At 36.1% G+C, this 23,387-nt stretch overlaps 1 protein-coding gene and 1 long non-coding RNA gene across 2 annotated transcripts; both read left to right on the top strand.

The window, feature by feature from the left end:
- Nucleotides 1-13,168: 13,168 nt before the first annotated feature.
- On the top strand, nucleotides 13,169-14,574 carry LOC110687618. The gene is made up of 3 exons (XR_002504456.1): nucleotides 13,169-13,530; nucleotides 13,654-13,833; nucleotides 14,338-14,574. It is a non-coding gene; the product is annotated as an uncharacterized LOC110687618 (long non-coding RNA).
- A 532-nt stretch (nucleotides 14,575-15,106) lies between these two features.
- Nucleotides 15,107-18,812, top strand: LOC110687619 (pollen receptor-like kinase 3). The gene is made up of 2 exons (XM_021864257.1): nucleotides 15,107-17,260; nucleotides 17,942-18,812. Exons 1-2 carry the CDS (start codon nucleotides 15,745-15,747, stop codon nucleotides 18,505-18,507), a joined length of 2,082 nt encoding a protein of 693 aa, XP_021719949.1. The 5' UTR covers nucleotides 15,107-15,744; the 3' UTR covers nucleotides 18,508-18,812.
- The last annotated feature ends 4,575 nt before the right edge of the window (nucleotides 18,813-23,387 follow it).

Here is a 23,387-nt window from a genome sequence, read left to right on the forward strand (position 1 = left end):
GGAAGTAGTGGAGGTCTGCTAGTTTTAGGTTGGTCTAATGATGTAATAGAATGTTTGTATTCATCAAAAACTTTATCCATTGTAAAATGAATTAATCTAATGGAAGTTTGAAGTATGTTCTGTTTTTTTTATGGTGAGCCTCAAGTAGAAAATAGAAGAATAGTATGGGAACAATTGCAATGGTTTTTAGAAGAGTTAAAAAATGTTCTAGTCATAGGAGATTTTAACCAAGTGGAAAGTGGAAGTGACAAACTAGGGGGCTCGGCTCGAATAAGAGGAATTGATGATGCCTTTCTAGATTGGAGGTTTAGAGTAATGTGACAAAAGTCCCTTTCTCAAGACCTAGGTTCACTTGGAGCAACAAGAGGGAAGGTGACGATCTTATTCTAGAAAGGCTTGATCGAGCCTACATTATAGAGGAATGGTTCAACCACTCTCCAAATGGGAGGATTGCACATGAACCGATAGTTTGCTCCGACCATGCAGCCATCACTTATTATGATCAGTCTAGGTCTACTACTTCGAATAGGCCTTTCAAATTGAAAATTGGTGTTTTGCCTTCCCGAAAATCAAATAATTAGTGGGAAATTCGTGGAAGGAGGAGGTTCAGGGGTCGTACATGTTCCAGCTCTCAAGGTCAAAGCTCCAATACTGGTGCTTGGAAAATAAGAAGGTTTGGGGGATCAACTGGAAAAAGCTTACCGAGGATCTTCGAAGTACGAGGATGAATATTAGCTCGCTTCAGGAAGGGTACATCAAGCGTATTAACCTTCTTATTCCGGAGAGCCAATTGTGTTTTAGTTTTTGGAAAAAAAGAATGAAGGCGAACTGGATTAGGCTCGGGGACTGCCCCACGCCTACAATGCATAGGAAAGTGAAACAAAGGCAGTTACAAAATGCAATTCTGACGCTAAGGAATGGAAATGATACATGGGTAGAGGGGCAAAGGGAGGTCGAAGAGGTGATCTTAACCTCAATCAAGGAAATCTATAGGGGTGAGCACGGATCGGATATCCTATCCGAAATTGGATTTCGGATCGGATATCCGTATCCGAAAAATCAGATATTTGATATCCGTATCCGATCCGAAATTTTCGGATATCCAAATATTCGGATATCCGAAAATTTCGGATCGGATAGTAAGCTGGGATCTGAGAGCCTCGGCTTCATTTTCCAGTGAGGCAACTCTTCGTTTCATAGTCTCAACCTCCAAACTTCTTTGATTACTTACATCTTCAACCTTCAAGGCACACACATAAGCTGCTCAGATCATGAACCGAAAACCACCCTCTCCCTTCCCGAATCACCCTTCGAAGCCCACAGCTTGTCTCACCCACCAACACCACCAATTTCTTTATGATGCACAACACCGAAAAATGAAATTTGAATGAAAAAATCTAAAAAAAAACCCATATATTTTTACAAATTGAAACTTACCCAGTTTTTAAGATGATAATTCGAGCAAAATACCCTTATTAATTGACTGAAATTGCTTTAATTTAAAGCCTAATTGAAAAACCCTAATCACTAGAGAACCCTAATTTACGGGTTACTGGAAAAAAAAAATCTTTGCTTTATTCTTTCTTCTTCCTTCGTCTTCTTCTTGTTCTTCTCTTTCTTCGATCCATGCTCTTCTCTTCTTAAAACTGTTACAGGGAAATCTAAGAAGAGAGAAAACTCGCAAAATTGAAGAAAACGAAGAGGGAGATGAGGGGATCTAAGATGAGAGAGGAAGGAGATGAGGAGATGTGAGATGAGGGAGGAGGGAGATCATCTGAGATAAGAGAGCCAGAGACTCAGAGAGGACAGAGGAGGGAGGAGGGAGGAGGATGAAAATAAAAGAGAAAGAGGAGGATTACAATATACATTAGGGTTATCCGAATTTCGGATATTTTGTATTATTTTTTTTTTTGGTAATAAAAGTGTTTTTTTTCGGATTTCAGATCGGATACCCGATCCGATATCCGATTTTTTTTGGATATTCGGATATCCGAAATCGAAATTTTGATATCCGATATCCGAAATTTTCAGATCGGTTATCCTAAATTTTCGGATCGGATGCGGATCGGATTTTCCGATTATCAGATAGTTTTGCTCAGCCCTAGAAATCTACAACTCGGTTACGACCAACAACCATGGGGAAGATATCGATCTTTTACTTCGACAACTTGATACTCCCATCCTCTCAGAAGAGGAACGACTTTGGCTTGACAGGGATTTTTTGAAATGTGAAATTAAAAAGGCTATGTTCAATATGCACTGCTCCAAGTCTCCAGGCTCGGATGGGTTTACGATGGACTTCTTCAAGACCTACTGAAATGATGTAGGGCAGTTGGTGGTTGATAGTATAAAGCAGTTCCCGAGGACAGGTAACATGCTCAAAGAATGGAACCAATCTCTACTAGTGTTGATCCCAAAGGTTAAGGTTCTGGAGCTCGCTAGTCATTTTAGACCGATCAGTTTGTGCAACCCGGTCTATAAGTGCATTTCTAAATGCTTGGTTAATAGGCTAAAGTCGATTCTTCCAAGCCTTATTACGGAAAACAAGCATGCTTTTATTCCAGGGAGGTATATGGAGGACAACATTCTCCCGAGTCATGAGCTTATGCACCTTATAAATTCGAGGAAAGGCTCTAATTTCACAGTTGTGAAGATTGATATGTCCAAAGCTTATGATAGGGTGGATTGGCTCTTTCTCCTGAAAGTCCTGCAAGCTTATGGGTTTCCCAACCACTGGATAAGGATGATATCACAGTGTGTCTCGACGGTTAGTTTCAAAACAGTCATCAATAGGAAAACAACCTAACACTTTGCTCCCAATTGTGGGTTGAGACAGGGGGATCCTCTTTCTTTGTACCTCTTTATTTTTTGTATGGATATCCCACTACTAGAAAAAAGCTATTCAACGATGGAAAAAATCCGTCGGAATATCCTGAAATTCCGTTGGAACTTCCGGTTTCCGACGAAATTCCGTCGGAATATGTTGTCGCAAAACATTTTGTAGGTATTTCGCTATATTCCGACGGAATTTCCGTCGGAACGGTCAGTTTCAACGGAATTGAGGTTGTCGGAGTTCGGTTTTCCTTAATAGGAAATTCTGTCGCAAGGTTCCGATGGAACTGTTTCCGTCGTTACACATTGCCTTCGGACGGAATATTCCGTCGGAAACTGCTATGCTTCCGACGGAATATTCCGTCGGAAACTGATTTTAAGAAATTAAAAAAATAGTCGTGCCACCACCGGCACGGCGTATCACCAGCCTAAACACCACCACCACCACCGAAAAACTAACCCAAATCAGATTCACCAACCACAACCTACCCACCCACCAGCCGTAGCCACCCACCTCCAACCACCTAGCCCAGATTCACCAACCACAACCTACCCACCCACCTCCAACCCACCCACACCACCTCACCCAGACCACCTCTAACCCACCCAGACCACCTCCAACCCCACCCAAACCAACCCCAATCCCTCCCAAACCACCCAACACCATACCCACCCACCACACTCCAACTAATACCGTACCAACCTAACACCACCCCACCCTCCACCACATTTAAAAAAAAAAAACAGAAAAATAAATCCACCACCCACACACCACCACCATCTACAATAAAAAAAAAATCCGAAAAATTAACAAACAAAAAATAGAAAAAAAAATCTGAATAAATTTTTTTTGTGCAAACTAGATCTAAAAAAAAAAATCAAACCAAATTTTTGAAAGAAAACGAAGACATACCTTCAATTCTACGGGAAAAACGTTGAATTTAGGCTTTAAAGGTCAAATTCGACCATGAAAACTCTAGATCTAGAGTTTGCACGGTCAAATTTGATCATAAACACCATAATTATTTGCTTGTTGACGAAAATCCGAAAATCCATAGCAATTCGTTGCCGAAAATAAAAAAAATTAACCAAGAGGAAAGAGAAGAAGGAGAAAGGAAAGAAAAGAAGGAGAAAGGTGATGGAGAAAGAAAAGAGCACCGAAAAAAAAAAGAAGGAGAAGAGAGGAGAGAGAAGGAGAAAAGAGGCGAAGAGAAGAGGAAAGGAGAGGAGAGAGAAATGAGAAATAAAAGGGGAGGGGGTTCCGGAATATTTAGGGTTTTTTTTCTTTTCTTTTTACTTTTAAAGTATCAAATCCGCCGGAAGAGCTTAAAATTCCGTCGGAACTTTCCGACGGAATTAAAATCCCTCAGAAATTTCATGCCGATTTAAAATTTGTAGGAAATTAATATGTTCCGACGGATATTTTTCCCTCGGAATTTAAAGCTTCTGACGGAAATTTTTGTCGGAAGCAATTTTTCGAGGGAAATTTCCGTCGGAAGCAGTAAATTCCGAGGGAAAAAAATCCACCGGAATATTTCCAAGGGATTTTCCATCGGAACTAACATTTTCCGGCGGAATTTTCCGACAGATCCAAATTACGTCGGAAAATTCGAATTTTCCGAGGGAATTTCAGTCCGTCGGAATATGGCCTATTTTTGGTAGTGTCCAATCGAGGAAGTTAAATCTGGAAGAGGATATCAATCAATTCCAACGATGAAAAGTATCTCGCAGGTTTCCTTCGATTTCTCATCTCTTCTTTGCAGATGATGCTATGCTGCTCTTCAAGGCAAATGAGCAAATGAGGAGTCATGTTTGTGCATATCTAACATTCTTCATAGGTTTGGCAAAGCATCTGGTCAATGATAACTTGCTATTTGATACGATTTTAGGGTGTTTTGAACCTAGTTTACTTGATATAAATTGCGTTTTGGTTCATTTTTACTCTATTATTATGCAATTCTTGTGTATCCTATGCTTCACGGGTTGTTGGTGTTTTTGTTGAGATTCTAGGTTCAAAAGAACGACCAAATGGAGCCCATGGATACAAAGCCGAGGTTAGAAGCAAGAAGATGGATGAAAGAAGCCAAGGAAAGGAGCATTATAGAAGAAAAGATGAAAAAAAGGGGTTTAGAAGACCCTGCACGGCTGTGCCAGACCTTGCACGTCCGTGCAGGAGGTTCCAGAAAGCTTCAGCGAGCTGCCAAGGCCTGCACGGCCGTGCTTAATCTGGCACGTCCGTGCAGAAGAGGGTGCACGACCGTGCCAGACTTTGCACGTCCGTGCAGAAGTGCTCCAGAAACTCAGAACATTCTGCCAAGGCCTGCATGGACGTGCCAAATTAAGCACGTCCGTGCAGATGTAGCTGCACGTCCGTGCCAATATCTGCACGCCCGTGCGGAACTGCTCGATTCTTAGCAGTACGTTCTGCCTCAATTCTGCCCCCTCTGCACGTCCGTGCCAAACTTGGCACGGCCGTGCTTAGCCTTGCACGTCCGTGCCAAATCTGGCACGTCCGTGCAGACCTGCAGTCGAACTCCTTCCTTGTTTTCTCCGTCCTTTTTATTTGGGGGTCATATAAATACCCCTTTAGAGCTCATTTGTACGGGGGAGGCAGTTTTTCAGAGCTTTTCTCTTAGTTTGTAGTCTTAGAACATTAAATTCTCAAATCATTAGTTAGTTCTCAATTATTAGCTTGGAATTATTCAAATTCAATCATTGTAGAAGACAAAATCCACCATTGTTGCTCACCTTGAAGCTTCATAGTAACCATTTCTTACTCATCTTTTCTACTTCTCTTTACTTTGTTGTTAATTATTTGCTAGTTCTTGCATGTTTTGGATTGTTAATTAGCTTAATCCTTAGTTTGAATTTGTTCATGAATTGCTTGAAATCTTTAATTGCTTTAACCCCCATGGATTGTGAGTAGTCTAAATTCTAGGGTTTGGGCAAAACCCTCAATGTAGTCACTAATTACTTGTTGCATGTGCTAATTTGGTTGTTGTGGGATGTTAATTAGTTGAGCTTAAGTGGTTTAATTGCTTAGTTCTTGTATATGGCCATTGCTAGAACTATTTATCCAAGATTTCTCAACGAAGGATCGAGAGATGAACTTGAGTTAGCTCCCTTATGCTTGATTGACCCGAAATGCCATGAGAATAGGGATTACCGGTCAAGGGAATGTTTATGTCATCGTGATTATGCTTTAACACTTGTTTTATGCTATGTAACCACGAGAGTAGGTCGTATTCATGATTCAAGTAATCCCTCTAGCTTGAGAGAGTAGTTGGGTGCTTTAGATGACTTCCCCTAATTTATCCCATTAATTTACCTTGATTGTTGCATGCTAATTGTGATTTGTGATGAAGTTGAGTGGTATAACCCAAGCCCTAGATTCCTCTTAATATTGTTAACCTCCTCTTAGCTTAGTTGAATTGTGTTAGAAGAAGTTACTAAAAACCAACCCAATTTAGAATTCGTTTAGCTTATTTAAACGGTAGTACTCGGTGGTTGATTCAACGCCTCTCTTGGGTTCGACCCTTTCTTACCCTTACTATTGTTAGTGAGACCAAGATAGGAATTATTATCTTTGGTAGGCTCGACGATGGCCTATCAGTCAACAATTAAATATCCAAAAGTCTGTTATAAAGTTCTCGCCGGGTGTCGACAGTGATAAGAAATTGGCTATGAAACAACTCCTTTCTATGCCTGAAACTGATAATATGGGGATTCATCTGGGAGCTCCGATTGACATTCAGGGGTAAGAGCTCTTCTTTCCAATTTTTAGTTGACAAAGTATCGGAAAAAATCATCTCATGGGCTTCCTTACGCTTCTCCCAAGCGGTAAAGTTAATCCTTATCAACATTGTGCTGGTAAGCATGTCTGCTCACGTCATGAAGTGCCTGAAACTCCCTCAGAGCATTGCAAACAAGATTGATTCGTTAATTACTTGGTTTTGGTGGTCTAGGAATGGAATTAAAGGGTTGCATTGGGTGAGTAGAAATGTCACTCAACTACCTAAGAGTATGGGAGGCCTGGGAATTAGAGGTTGTTCGAGTCTCAACGATGCTCTCCTCTTCAAACAAGCAACAAGGATGCACCTCAACCCACAACTTCTACTATCAAGAGTACACAAAGGTTTTCAACCGTGTGGCATATGTAGTATCGCTAGTCCTTATATAAGAAGAGGGAATCTTTCAATGGGAGGTCAAGTCTACAAAAAGCCACTCAATATTTTAAGGAGGGCTTTGCATGGAAGGTGGGGAATGGTAATTATATTAAGGCCATTAGAATGCCTTGGGTGAAAGGGGAAATCCCATTAGTAAACTCAGGCCAAACCCTGAGGGCCGCGTTGAATTGGAAAGTGAGTGATTTAATTGACAGGGAAACTAGAACTTGGAATGCAGGGAAGATAAGGGAATGTTTCGACTGGGATAGTGCAAAATCGGTTCTGTCAATGGAGCTCCTGCATTCAATTGAGGATGATTTCCTTTACTAGAAATATCATCCTTCGGGTAGGTACAAAGTTAAAACTGGGTACTACTACCTATCAAAGGACTTAGGGTTAGAAAGAACTACCTTCTTGGCAAGGGATCAGGAGTTTGTTAAGTTGGTTTGGAGATTGGACATTCAGCCGAAGTGGAAGCTTTTTCTTTGGAGGCTTTTTCATGATGGCATTGCAGTCAAAATTAATCTGGCTAGAAGTGGAATACGAGTAGAAGCAGTCTGTGATCATTGTGGGGTGGACTTGGAAGATAGCCAACACCATTTCAGGTTCTGTAATCTGGCAAAGGAAGTTTGGGAGAATGGCTCCCTAACTATTTGCCTTGACTCTCCTAGGTCCAATTCTTTGAAAAGATGGATTCAACACTATATCCTGCTTTTTAATAGCGAGGATGGTAAGCATAGTAACCGTTGTGCTTTGTTTATTGCAACTTTATGGAGGCTATGGAAAACTAGGAATGCAAGATGCTTCAAGGAAACTACGGGGGCGATAAGTTTAGTGATGGAGTTTATAAATCTTGCCATGCAAGACCATGAGACGTTTAAACTTCAAGCAAGCCCAACAAATGAGTTGGAGGCTACTAGCAGGGTTAATCCAATCATCCCCCCGGGTTTCAATCACGTGCATCTGGGAAAGGAAAAGATTAGTTATGATGATTTCATTGTGGAAGCCGATGGCTCCTGGGATAAGAAGACGATGAGAGTAGGGATTGGTTGGGCAGTTAAGACTAATCTCCAAGGCTATGCCCTTGATGAGGGCGGAAAACACAGAGCAGCTGCGTCAATCATACAATGCGAGGCTTGGGCTTGCCTCGAAGCAATGAAATGGGCTCGAGCTAAAGGTAGGAGATTTCCCTTCTGAATAACTTACAGGTTAACCCTGGCAAGGAGATTTCGATAACTTGGTTGCTAAAGGAGTTAAGGAAAGTGGGGGCATCGTTTCAAAGATGCACGATTATGAAAGTTCAGATAGATCAGGTTCAAAAGGAGAATGATATTGCTAGAAAATGTCGGGTTAACCTTTTTAATTTTTTGTAGTTTTTCTTATTCTCCTTTGCTATTGTCAAAAAAAAAAAAAAAGAAAAAAAAAAAAAATTCTTCCTACATTCTCCTACCATAATTCTTGCATGAGCTAGCCTATAAATACCCCTTGATTCATGGCTAAACACTTATACCAAATTCTCTAATTCTCTCTTAATTTCTTTCTAATTCTCTTCTATTTTCTCACCTTTTCTTGCACCAACCACCACCGATCACCACCCTCCGCCACTGCCACCGCCACCGCCGTTTGCCACCAGCCGCCAACTTCCGCCTCCCTTGCCACCACCTCTCTTCTTCTTTTCCTTGGTTTTCTATCTCTTCTTTTTCTCTTCTCTTATTTAATTAACTATTATTATTATGGGGGATTTATAAAACTTATTATGAGTAGTTTTAATTAAATAAAATCAAATTTTTATCCAAGTTTATGAAAAATAATTTATAAGATTCATGTACATATAGTTGGGGGGTTTTTAATTGAAGTGTTGTGATTATTTGTTAACCTTATTAATTAAGGTTATGCTTAATTGTAGGGTGTATTTGATCAAAGTTCTCGAAGTTCTTTTGTATGTGCTAAGCAAGGATCAAATGTACGTTAGGTGGCTAGATACTTTTGAAATTGATTGGATTGAATGAGAATGTTTTATATGATTTTTGTGATGATTGAATTAAGTTGAATTGAATTATGATTTATGATTTGTGAAATAAAAGCATGTTTAAAGAATTAGTTTTGATAATAATATAGATTGGAAGATTGATTTAATATCAAGTTTTGAATGATTAAAATTATTGATCATGTTTTAAAGGTTGATTTTGAAAGCATGTTGAATTTAAATAAAAAGGAGGTTTTAAATTGTTTTATTATAAAGATTGGAATTATTGATTTAAAGAGGATTTATTGAATTATTATTATTAAAGCTTTACAAGCATGTTGATAGTAATCCCACTAAGCGGATTTGGTTGATAAGACTTTAGACTTTGCATGACCGAGTCTTTCCTCAAGAATAGCCTTGCAATATAAGGAGACTATCTTGGGGGGTGTGCACACTTGGGTGAGAAATTGGTTTTATTAATTAATTATTTGAATATTGGATTATTGGAATCGGTTTTGAATAATGAGTTTGGAATTATTGGATTAATTATTGGAATTTGGTTTTGAATAATGAGTTTGGAATTATTGGATTAATTATTGGAATTGATTTTAAAAGCATGTTTGCAAATAAATTGAGTTTACTTATCTTGCACTTATCGTACTTAGCATATTTTGCTAACCCGTATTTCCTATTTGTTTTGGTTCACCCTGTTTACCTTAATGGTAAGCAGAGTGGACTATTTTTCAGGTGGAGTCAATAATTGAGCATGTGGGAGTCCCAGGATGTTCTTCACCTAGCTAGAATTAGGAATGTTGGTCTTTGTTTTTATTATGAGTACTCATGACAATGGTTTCTATTTATAGCTATTATTAATCAAGAAAGAGTTTGAGTTTCCGCTGCAAAGTATTGGTTTTGGTTAGTAGTTTTGGTAGCCTTGCGTAATCACACGGCGGTAATACACGCCTAAGTCTATCTCTACGATACAATTATATGTATTATTCTAGTATTTCCGTAGAGGGAGATTTGGAGGTGTTACAAAATAAGTTGAGTGGTGTAATAATTCTATGATACCTTTATACTTTGTTTGGATAAGATGAAATATAATGAAGGGAAGGGAACAAATCCCCTTGTTTGGGGTTGGAGGAACTAGGAAGGAGGGAGAGGATGAGATCCAGGCCATATTCATTCAAATAACCAAGAAACGACACAAGTTCGTCACAACATAACAGATTTTAATTACATGGGATTTTTCACATTATTGGAAATAATTATCAATGTGATTAGTGATTTAGATTTTCTATTGCTCATTTGCACCAAAAGATTAAAAAATAAAAAACACACACATTTTTGTTCAACTTTCAATTGTTAAATACCATACAGAATAGTTTTCAAATATAGTTACTGTAACTAGATTAGTGTTCGTGCGATGCACGATAGTAATAAAGTTTTTTTATAATTAATTTGTGATATAATATAAAAATAAGGCAACTCATATGAAATAAACAAATGCAATGTGTATAAGAAAAATGAAATAATTAGGCCAAAATTAGGAGTACAATTAAAATTGAGAAAAAAATTATTGTTGATTAGTTGCGTTTAAAATATTTAAAAGTGGTATACATTATACTCTGTATTACATTAATGATGCATGTTTTCCAATAAAACTATACAACGTAATTCCAAAAAATAAGATAAGTAGAATAACAAAAAAAAAAAAAAACTACTCCATAATAATAAAAGATGATATCATATATTCGTTGGGAAATTACTTAATGATAGCTTGACATGTGTCAAAATAATGTTAGCATGTTTTGTTTTACTATTAGTTGATAGATTAGTATTTTCAATAAAGGTAGCAAACTAGCAACGTTGTACTTGTGAGTTGTGAATCTTGTGATTATTCCAACTTGTACGTTGTTTCAACACAACTTTTTTTTTTCACTACCCCACATACACATATATATATTTTGGAAAATACTACTGTTCGTACCAAATACGAAGTAAGAGTGGCAACATAGTCATGTACTTGTGTTACTCGTGTACTGGTGCTGTTAATTAGCTGCAATATGCTCATAATTTCCCATTGGTATGATTTTATGAACGCCTATTTTGTATAGTAGAGTTGATATGTTATTTTATTGTTTTTTTTAGCTGTTATTATTTTCTTGTGTGTATTAACTTAGGCTATTTGATCTAAATGAAAATGTTGTTGGAGTTTTTGCAATTCTAGTAATGCAAATCGGAGTTTTACCAAGTGAGTGTGCAAGGAGCTAACGAGAGAAAGATGTAGCATGCAAGTTGGTGAGCCGTACAAGACTGAGCTAGCAAGAGAGCTAGAGCTCGGATGCCCGCAATGGCCTGCAGCAGGTCCGAGCAAGAGCTCGCCTACGTGTGAGCTATAGCTCGCTGCTGGGAATGCCTTGCGGCAGTTTCGAGTGAGAGTTCGCCAGCGAGGGAGCTATAGCTCGCTGCTAGCAGAGTCTTGCGGCATTTCGAGCGAGATCTCCCCAGCGAGTTCGCAGTTCATGAAGCCTACGGCAAGGCTGAGCGATAGCTCGTCAGCCCAGCCGTGGGTATGGGCCTTGCGTGAGGCTTGTGCTGCTTATTTCCTTTTCTTATTACTCCTATAAATACTACTCCTGGTCTATTTTTTCGAGGATACGTTATTTTCATTGTTGAAATACCTTAGACACTCAAACACAAACCTACCCTTTGAGATCTGAACAGTTCTTGAGTAATTCCACTATTCGAGTTCGGGTGCACGAATTACGAGGAGAGTTGCGTTAAACTTAGGGGGTGTGCGTCACTAGGAAACTTGTACCGGTGGTGGCGTATTTCGCTTCTAAGGTAGTGGATTCTGTTCTGCGGGGCGACTGTGAGTTTGATATCATCAATCCAGGAAAGTACTAAATGTTTATTTATTATTGATTTCAATAGTTATTTTACCAACAAATGTTAAATTTACATGCCTAGACCCAAATACTGAAATCGGATCAAGCAAAGCTCATAGTGGATACTTGCTTAGATATGTATTTTGTAGGAATAAAGGGAGGAAAAAGAGTTATTGCATTGAGCATCCGCCCGATTGGGCTAGCTTTGCTCGATTGGGCGCTAGAAAGAATAACGGATATGCTGGAATTCTAGCCGCCCGGTCGAGTGGCACTCGGCCCAGTCGGGCGTAAGTGAAAGTCTGGAAACAAACCTGGCCTTCTCTCGCCTGATCGGGCGAGTTATGCCCGGTTAGGCGCGAGGAGCTTCGAAATTTGTCACTTTCTTCTTTGGATGCTCGCCCGGTCGAGCTTTGTCTGCTCGATTGGGCACGTGGTATGCCGTTGGATTCCAACGGGCTTCTTCCCTTGGATTATTCCTTGATCTCTTGATGATCCTTTGTAACCCCCCATTAAAGAAGATGTTATGGTGATTAAATCATATTCTTTATTCTTATTTAATCACCCTTTTGATGTCTAAATTCATTCTTTCCATCTTACATTCTTGGTTATAAATAGCTTGTTCATTTTCTGAATTACATACACTTGAACATAACCTTCAAACACAAGCTTAAACACATACTCTATATTGGGCATAAGTTACTTGGCTCTAACCTTCCACCCAAAAGTGTCTTTGTGTAGAAGTGGTGTGTTAACCTTAGGGAACGTGCCGACGAATACAATTGTGCACCCCGCTTGCGCCGGAATTTCGTTTCAAGTCAGTGAATTTGCTTCACGACGCACCGTACTCTTTCCATTGTTATAAGATCAACTTTTCGATCTTATTGTTTACTTCTTATTGTAGCCTTAAAATATTTCTTATAATGCAACATATTTGACTATATAGCTAATACAAGTACTCGTAAAAAATAAACCAAGAAGACAAATACTTCCTCCGTTTTTTCTTTATTTGCAACAATTTTCCTTTTACACTATTTATATACTTCACTTTGACTGACTTTGATGATTTATAGCTAAATAAAGTATAATCATTTGACATCTTCACTACTACAAAAAAGGCCAAAGAAACCTGTAATAAGACACCTGTTGGTAAATACAGTAGGTCTCTTTGACATAAGAGACCTAATATTAGTGATAACAGGTCTCTAAAATGTTAAAGGGCCCACCACTTTTGTTGCGGGATATAGAGGGAGGGAATTAAGAGACCTATTGTTAAACTCAACGAGTCTCTTATGTGTGTTAGGGCCCACCATGACCCTCACCTTCAGTGGCTGAGCTACTTGTCCCCCATTTTCAAAAAAAAAATTAAAAAAAAACAAAAGAAAAAACACTAAGAGCCTAAGACAGAAAGAAGAAAACAAAAACCAAACCCTAACTTTTCAATTTTCAGTTTCTCTCTCTTCGAAGGCGGAAGGTCTCCAGGTCGCCATTGATTCGCCGTCGCCGTTCGCCGTGCGTGGGGTTTCAGGCGAAAACTCGGCCAGACGCTGCTTCCACTGGCTGCTTCGCAAATCTCAAATCTTAAGTTGACAAGTTCGCACTTCGCAAATCTCCAGTTCGCTGTTCGCACTTCGCAAATTCAATTGGCCAATTCACCCAAATCAATTAATCAATGGAGGTATGTATTATGTAAATCTGAATTTCATTACTTATTTAATTGTTTTATAGTTTATACTTTTATTGTGAATTTGTAATTTGTGGGTATTGAATTGATTAATGACTATTGAAGTTTTGAATTTAGAACTGAGTCCACCGCTCTCGCTCGTCGGCTCCACTCCCGGCACTCCGTCCCTTCGTCTGTCGAGTCGCCGTCGTCGCTGCTTCCTGATTCACTGCTTCGTCCGTTCGTCGGCTCGTCGCTGGACTCGCTGCTCTCCATTCGACTTCACTCACTTCACTAAATCGCTAGACCCAATTCACGGTATGTAAATTTGAATTTAGTCTCTGAATTATTAGTTTATTAATTGTTTAATTGTTTTACAATTATACTTTTATTCAATTATTCTGGGCATTGAAGATTTGAAGTATTGAAGTATTGAAATTTTGAAATGTGTTAGTTTATTGTCTTATTGAAATCTCTGAATATTGAAATTTGTTGGTTAATTGGTTTATTACTTGTTTTTTCTTCTGTTTTTGTGAATTTATTGAAATAATGAAATGTACAGTTAATTTTGTGAACTTTTGATTGCATTTTTTTCTCCTATTTTTGTGAATTTTTTGAAATGTATAGTTGAACTAGAAATGTAATGTGGTATTGTTCATTTTGAAATCTGTGTATCGAAATGCTTTTATGCAGGAATAGGAAGAGATGTTTTGTTGCTAAATTAGTTGTTAAGGTTGTGTTTATGTTGTTGCTATCTAGTTTTTGACCTGAATTAAAGCCTTGTAGTTTTTTTTTTTCATTGATCCTCTTAATGGTGTACAGGAGGACGAGCAATTCAAGAAACTCGCTAAGCTGATGAATGGAGGGCTAAAGAATTACCTATGATGTGTTGTATTCACTTGTCGCATAAAATGATGGGACTGTTGTTGGTTTTGGTAACTTGTAAATTATTTCCAAAAGTTCTTATATACTTGTAAATTATTTCTATAAGTTCTTGTATACTTGTAAACTATTTCTATAAGTTCTTATATACTTGTAAATTATTATTCTTCTTATTTACTTGTAAATGTTACTCACTATGTAGTAAGTTACTACTAGTGTTTCAATAATAATATAAGTTTTATGTAAATTTATTTAATTGTTTGATTTTGTGATTTTACAATTTCTTTCCATTTTTAGTAGAATAATTACAAAATAATAAATATATATCATCAAATTTTTATTTTTTTTTAAAAAAAAAGAATAAAGAGACCTGTTATCTAATGTAATAGGTCTCTTAATGGATATCAAAGAGACCTGTTGCGTTAAATAACAGGTCTCTTCCCCTTCTTAAATATGTGATGCAATCACATGCAAAGAGACCTGTTAACTTCTTAAACAGATCTCTTATTTATTACAAAGAGACCTGTGAGCTAGAGACCTCCTCTAAACAGGTCTCTTATGTCATTTACAACAGGTCTCTTTGGCCTTTTTTGTAGCAGTGCTTGTTAGATTCGTCTTGATTTATACTATTTTAATATAAAATATTTATAATTTTTACATATTGGTAATTAAAGATATTAACGATTAAAATAATATATATGCGAATGTGAAAAAAGAGAAGTGTTGCAAGTAATACATAGATTTTATTTTGAAAAACAAGTTTTATAAATTGAGATTTGCCAAAGCTTAGTGGAAAAAAAATTCATACGTAGTATGGAGTACATATTACTTTCAAACAACCACAAGTGTATGGGAAAATATAGCATTTAAAAATAACACAACCAAAGTTACCAGAAAAACAACATATAGCCAAATAGGGGCTAGAATTGGATGGAGCAAATTTCCCACAATTCCTGTAATGTCGCCAACCAAATGGATTTTGTAAAAAAAAAAAAAAAAAAAAAAAAAAAAAAAAAAAAAAAAAAAAAACTCTTTCCTTTCAATTCCAGTTTTTTTCTTTCTCCAAAAGCATTTTTATTATTTTTGAGGCCTCTTTCAATTTGAGGCTCTCCTGCCTTCAACCACCCAAAAATAAAAAACACACAAAATTGAAGAAAAAACAAGGCAAATCTTACAAAAAATAAAAAAAAAATAAAAAAAAATGATCAAATCAATGCATTGGATGAATAAAAAAACAGCAAAAAACATTCACAAATTAGAGCAAAAACTAAAAATTGTAGAAGGTCCTAGATCATTACCTTCTTCTTCCTCCAACAACATTTTACATATTTTTGGCTAGAAGATTAAATGGCCATTACATCATACCAAATTTTGAAGCCACATTTTTTATTACCATATTTTCTTTTCATCACCTTATTTTCTTCAAGAACACATTCCATATCCGATGTAGAAGCCTTATTAAAGTTTAAAAGCTCGTTATCGACACCCGAAGCTCTCAACACATGGGATCCAAACACCGGCCCTTGCCTAGACAAGAACGCACGTTGGAATGGCATTGTTTGTTTGGATGGCAGTGTCATTGGCCTACACTTAAAATCCAAGGGATTATCCGGCAACATCGACGTTGATGCATTGGCTAGCCTACAAGGCTTACGCACTATTAGCTTGGAGGACAACAAGTTTTCCGGCCCCATGCCCGAGCTTAATCGCTTAGGAGCCTTAAAGGCGATATACTTAAATAACAACAACTTTACCGGACAAATTTCTCCGGATTTTTTCTTAAAGATGGAGTCACTAAAGAAACTTTGGTTAGCTAATAATGCGTTCTCGGGTGATATTCCATCGTCGTTAACACAACTACGTAACCTCCTTGTGTTGCGCCTCGAAAACAACCAGTTTTCGGGTGAGATACCCCCTCTTAAGCAACCGCCTTTGGTATCTTTAAACTTGTCAAACAACCAACTACGAGGCGAAATTCCTATGAGTCTTTTACATTTTAAGGCCTCATCCTTTGAAGGAAATCCCAAGCTTTGCGGTGAGGTTATTGGGGTAGATTGCATTACCATAATTAGTAACAATAATCAGTCAATATCACAAAACTCGACGGCACCTCAAGGCGGGTTTAGTAATTTTAATAAACCTCACAATAATAAACACTTTGCCGGGGTGATGGCCTTGGCTATTAGTGTTATTTTGGTGCTTTTGTCGTTTATGATTATCTTGATTTTTGTTATGAAGAAGAGAAGGGTGTATAAAGATGATATCCCTAATACAACACCCCAAAATAATGATGACACCAATTCTATTGCGACGACCTCAACCACCACCACACCTAACACGAGAAGCAAAGACGGTATCAATGAGAGGGCGATAGAGGTAGGCGCCGTGGAACCCATTTTGCAAAAGAATTCAAGCCATTCTTCTTCTACTCATTCTTCTACGTCGAGTAAGAGGAGCAACAACTCGGAAAGATCATCAAGAAAAAGCTCGGGAAAAGGTAGTAGCAATCGCGGAGTGCCTAATAGTGTAGGTGGTTTAGGCCAAGGAGATCTTACAATGGTGAATGATGAAAAAGGTGTGATTGTGTTGGCGGATTTGATGAAAGCATCGGCAGAAGTGCTAGGAAATGGCGGTATAGGTTCGGCCTATAAGGCGATCATGGGTAATGGATTAGGGGTAGTAGTTAAGAGGATGCGCGAGCTAAATAGATTGGAGAGTGATGCATTTGATGTGGAGATTAGGAAGTTGGCTAGTTTGAGACATAGGAATATTTTGCCTCCTTTGGCTTATCATTATAGGAAAGACGAGAAGCTTGTTGTTTATGAGTACGTTGCCAAAGGCAGCTTGCATTATCTTCTACATGGTAAGTAAGGTTCTTTTACCCAAGTTAATTAGGTAATTTGATGAAATTTTCGTATTTAATTATGAATATCACCCTTTATAATTCCAATGTGTAAATGGGAGAAAGTACAAGTTTATCTTCGTGACAAACAAAAATATGTTTATCTCATGGCATTTTTGTAAATGAATCAACAACTTTTTATTAGACGTGGGCCTAATAATGTTGATTTATTTACAGAAATGTCATATTAACGGAGACTTTATGTTGATTTATTTACAGAAGTACCATTAAATAAACATTATTTGTTTATCATAATAATAAAATGGGGCTTCCTCGTGTAAAGGGTATGAAGAAAATATTACAAACCAAGAATGTTTTGCTTAATAATGTAGACTACCCAATAATTTTTTTTGAAAGAAAAAATTTCACCAATTGAATTATCATATTAATCATAATTGTTCCTCTTATAACATTTCGATGAATACATGTGTAGGTTGTTGAATAAAATAGTTTGGTTGTCCAATTTAAAAAGGGAGCTAAAAATTACGAAAAAACGATTTCTAAAATTTACGTTAGATTATGTTCTTTTAAAAACCGAAAGTTTATATAATTGGGTGCATAATTTTTTAGTTGGGATTAATTTTTAGCACATAGTTTCTTCTAAAATGTAAGCATTATTTGGTTTTTTTTGAGCTTCTATAGGTGATCGAGGAATATCTCACGAGGAACTAAATTGGCCAACACGTCTAAAGATCATCAGAGGAACAACAGAAGGCCTATATTACCTCCACTCTCAACTACAATCCTATGACTTGCCTCATGGCAACCTTAAATCCAGCAACATTTTGATTGACACACAAAATGAGCCATTGCTCTCGGATTATGGCTTTAGTCCAATGACTAATCCAAGTGTCGCGGCACAAGCATTATTTGGCTATCGAGCCCCAGAAGCCATACAACACCAAACAATATCTCCTACGTGTGATATCTACTGCCTAGGAGTAGTCATTCTCGAGATCCTCACGTGCAAATTCCCTTCTCAATACCTTAGCACAACCAAGGGTGGCACTGATGTTGTGCAATGGGTGACTTCGGCCATAGAAGAAGGTAGAGAAGTTGAACTGCTTGATCCTGATATTGTGTCACATTCGACGAGTTGTAAGGAGAGCATGGTGAAGATGCTTCACGTAGGGGTTGCTTGCACTGAACCTAATCGCGATAAAAGGCTGAATTTGACAGAAGTAAGGGAGAGAATAGAAAGGGTATGAGTTCAAGATGATGGAGGTCTAGATCTAAAGACTATTGATCTTTTGTAAAGTTACTGATATCTTATGACCCTGTAGAAGTTGTGTTTTATGCAAAATTCATTTGACCTTATGGATTTGTACCTTACATCTTTACTCAAATCGACATTGATCTCGTGCTCTTTGAGTATCATGATGTAACTGTAGACAACTGTATCGAAAACAGTTCAAAGGGAAGCTCGGTACATACAGTTCAGAAGATTTCTAATTCAACTCAACATCTAGGTGTAATTTGTTGTTGTATCATCTATAATTTGTATACCAAGATATCATCAAATTCTTTTTTGTAACACGAATCATGTTACAAAACTCGTTATCTTTATATACCAGTTTGGTTAATCAACCAACAAAAATACATGCATTTGTGATTTATCTCCACTGTCATATTTTTACATACAAACGTCGCCATGTTTAGTACATAAAATCTGTTTACATGAACTAAAATTATTTTTCTGAATAGATGGTATAGCCTTAGTGCTGCTGATGGTCTGGTGCCCAAGGAATAGACTTTAACCATTGTGGGCCTAATGGGCTTAATTATTGAGTTTTATGGGCTTTTTGACGAAAGGAGCTACATTGGGCTACAGGCCTACTAACTTAATTGACAATGTTGGGCCTTTTGACTGGACTTATTGGGCTTGCAGTTTACACTTGACAGGTCGAAAACTTTTAAATATTACAAATTAATTAATCAGAAAAGCTTAGCACATAAATTGTTTAGCAAATTCAATAATACAATCTGTAATACTATTATGAAACATTAAAACAGCTGAATGATTAACAACTAACATAGCTTTCTCCAAAAATAAAAAAATAAAAAATAAAAAATAAAAATAAAGAATCATCATTAGAAGCAAGAAAAATTACGAAATATCTTTAATTAGCATACAAGATTCACATACATTAATTTAGGAATTGAGCAAAATTAATGCATAATGCTAGTTGATTGAGGATATGATACAAATGGTATCATAAGGAGTAAATTATATTTGATAGAGTATATAAACCAATGCTGAGTTTCAACCATCAACTTAAACTTTTGGTTGAATTGGTCCTTTAACTACCGAAATATTTTTTAAAGCATCATCCATTAATAAATAGACTTTGCGAAGAACTACCCGGCTATACTTGATTTGCATAAGCAAAAATCACACGATAATGTTTTTAGGCATTGTATGCACATAGATTTAAAATTGATCAACGGTTTTAAGCTAACATCATCTCTATAATTGTTTACTTCTATAATTTCTATAACTGATAAGGGCCGGGATATAATATTATCATATCAACTAACATACAAAACCCAAAATTATCAAATAGTAGCTGTTTATGCTCTCCAACTACGTATCATACATATAATTAAATTGGAAATCGAAAATATAATTGCTCACTAATGAGTTGTAAAATACTCTAAAATCTATTAATATTATAAAAACAATATAACTAACTTCTATATATATTTTTTAATATATGGTGTCAAGTTGTCTCTTCAAGATGAGCAACTAACAACAAGCTTGTACTCTTGTAATAAGTTGTGACTTGGAATATAAACTACCATAAAAAATATATTGCATTACTAGGGATAGACAATCCTCTAAATTTTTAATGTTGCCCACCTTCTCATGATCCACCCGTGCAACATTGATTTTTAATTAAGCAATAACTATATCACCTTCTAGATACATCTTCATCTTATTTCTTTTTTGTAGTACCAATTTTTTATATATATATATGTTAAGATAACACACTCTAATGTTCCGTATTCAATGTGGGTGACATTTTAAGTGAAATCTAGGATTTTAATAAAGGTTGATACTATCACTTTGTAAGATACAACTGTACAAAAACTTACTAATTTTATTATAGATCCAATGGTTATTATTTAATCAATGTTATCTTATTGATTATAATGAGAAAAAACCGTCTAATGAGTAAGTGAGTTGTACGTTAATTTTAACACTCCCTTTGTTTATATCTTTAAATAATATTTTATAAAATATATTTATGTTTGTGTGGTCGAAAGTACTGAATTTTATTCCTTTGTTAAAATTTTATAAAAATTACAATTAAATGTTAAATATGACACCTAGCTATTATATAAAGACAGAGATAATACTATAATACTTTGTAGTATACAATTTCATTCATATACGTTTTATTTTATAATTTTAGGACTTATACATGATTAAAAAATCTAGATTATGTAACTTAAATTACCAATTAGAGTTTTTTAGGTTTATTTTTATTTTGTTACCGGAGTACTTGAAATGAAATTAAATACGAGTACTTGATATTCCTAAATCTTGTAGTGTATTATTATGATCGAAAATGATAATTGTTGAGATAGACATTATTTGGGTACGTGAAAAGCATGCATGCATGCACGTGGATGTCGGCTTAATTAGGCTGGATATTACGAGTAGTTGACTTCAATAAATACATCATTCAGATTTTGTCATTAAGCTAAGCTGGTTATTTGTATGTCTTCGAGGTAACATATCAAAGACAAAACCTCAATTCTATAACAATTTTTTACGCATGGTTAATCAGATCAGCCACTTATATCGCTGATAAATAAATAGCCATTGAGCGGTTGAGCCAATAGATCGATTGATCAATACAAGCCCATATAACAATGTCCAGCCTCGTAGCTGGCTTTATACTATGGGCCTAGCTAGTATTAGCTCATTTTTTTAATGTTACGATTAAGTCATAGCGTTTTCAAAAAACACATGTAAGTTCTCAAAAAATATAAATGTAAGTGTATATTTTATAGGCTAAAAGGCTACTCCGATCCTTAAATAGTCATATAATTTTGGGATGAAATCCTTCAACTTGTAAAGTGAACTCTCTCTATTAACGAGTACGGCTCACATTTGTGTTTAACAGTCATTAAGGTGAAGATACCAGGGTCTAATTGTCTTAGTTTTATTTATCTCAAAATATTAAGTTTTAATAATTTGTAATTATAAAGTACAAATGTTTTTATTGATTATAATGTCCTTTTCATTCGCTTTATCCTCTATATATAAGTTGTTTAGTTGACATAAATCAAAGTTTAGGAAAATAGAAAGTCTTTTAATTTGTTGTCTACAAAAATGGAGATTAATAAATACTTCGCACTTCATTTCTTCATTACGAGGATCTCCTACTTTAATCAATTCGTATTTTTAATCTAATTAAAAAATTATGGTTCATAAATAGTAAAGTTCACAAACGACCATTTAAAATTCAATGTAAAAAATGTGATCGAAGGGAGTATTATTGATCGAATGAGTAATAAGTAATAACCCTTGCGAATTTAGAATTTTTTGTCATCCCCAAAGGGATTGGTACCCAAAAATAAAGTAAATCACCAAACAGGCAAACACTATACATAATTAAAGTTGATGTGCGTGTGAAGTAGAGCTTAGCAGTGTCTAGTGATGATAGTACGCAAAAAATAATGCACCTTGGGAGTGCTGGCTCCACAGCAAAATCTAGCTGGCTTAACCCAATTAACCATTTCTTCGAGGATTTTTATATAATTCCTTCAGGATTCTCTATTATGTAAGTTTGTCCATTTTCTTAATCTTTGCAATATTTATGATTTCTTTATTTATGATGTACTACAACACACCCGGTTATTGGCTCTACATCATTTTCCACCAAGCCAATTGCTAGCTATAGCTATGAAAGCTATCCACTATACAATGTGTCCGCAAATAATTCATACTACATAAGTACTCCGTATTTCATTGGTTTTAACTTTTAAGGGTTCTTTCTAGTTTCCTTGTTGAGGAAAAAACACATCCATTTATTGGCTACATCATTTTTCCAACAAAGGGCTAGCCAAAGCTTCTACTACGGTCCTGTTTGGCGGTAGTATCTAAAGTAGTAGTTAGCGTTTTAACTAGTCAAAACACTATTAGAAAAAAGTGAAAGTGTTTGTCAAGGTAGCGGTTTGAGTATTGGTAGAGGTAGCATTTAAGTAACTTTTTTCAAACATTAAAAAATAGTAGCGTTTAGAAGTAGCGAGTAACGTTTGTTAATTTTTTAATTTGTTACTTTTTAAATAATATATATATATATATGATTTTTGATATATTTTAGTATTTCAACCACTACTTTTACCAAACACTCATACTATCAACTGTTACTTTGACAGCTAACCTACCCACTACTAATTGACAGCTACTCGTTACCCTAATAGCTACCCGCTACTCGCTACCCTAATAGCTACCCGCTACTCGACCGCTACAAGCTACCCCTTACCGCTAGTTTTACCAAATATGACCTACATATTTCAGCACATATTTACAAAATACAAGTACTTTCTTTGTTTTAAGACGATAAAACTCCATTAATAACATCTTGATTAATTAACAATTATTTCATACTATACATAGACAATGAATGCATAACTGGAAATTTGGAAATGCTATAACCTTTATTAGTGGTATTAGAATAATTATTGTATGGATGAACCATTATTTTCTTCCCTCACAATGAAATCGTATTTTTACTAATAACCTTTTTAGAGGGTAGTTATTAATTATAATGATAATGATAATGATAATGATATGACTGGGACCAACAAAATTAATTATAGTGGTTGTATGACTTTACCTTGTCTTGTAGCTTAGCTTAGCTTGTTTGCCCCTTTTTTTCAATTCATTAACTCATATTGGCCAGTATAATCCAAACAATATGTAGTTTAAGTCAAAATTTTAAAAATCTCAAATATTGATCATTTCGGATGAGGCAACTTTCTAAAATTACGACCTCCAACAACTAACCTATATGTTGTTATAAGTAGTTATAATCATAGGCGCACTGCCATTTGCTTTAAATTTAATATAGAA

The sequence above is a fragment of the Chenopodium quinoa genome, unplaced genomic scaffold (assembly GCF_001683475.1).
Source record: "Chenopodium quinoa cultivar QQ74 unplaced genomic scaffold, ASM168347v1, whole genome shotgun sequence".
Taxonomy (NCBI): Eukaryota; Viridiplantae; Streptophyta; class Magnoliopsida; order Caryophyllales; family Amaranthaceae; genus Chenopodium; species Chenopodium quinoa.

Excerpts from the sequence above, each read along its gene's own strand:
- LOC110687619 (XM_021864257.1), top strand. The coding sequence starts at position 15,745 with ATGGCCATTACATCATACCAAATTTTGAAGCCACATTTTTTATTACCA. Across the intron at positions 17,261-17,941 it reads CTTGCATTATCTTCTACATG|GTGATCGAGGAATATCTCAC; the intron begins GTAAGTAAGGTT and ends GAGCTTCTATAG.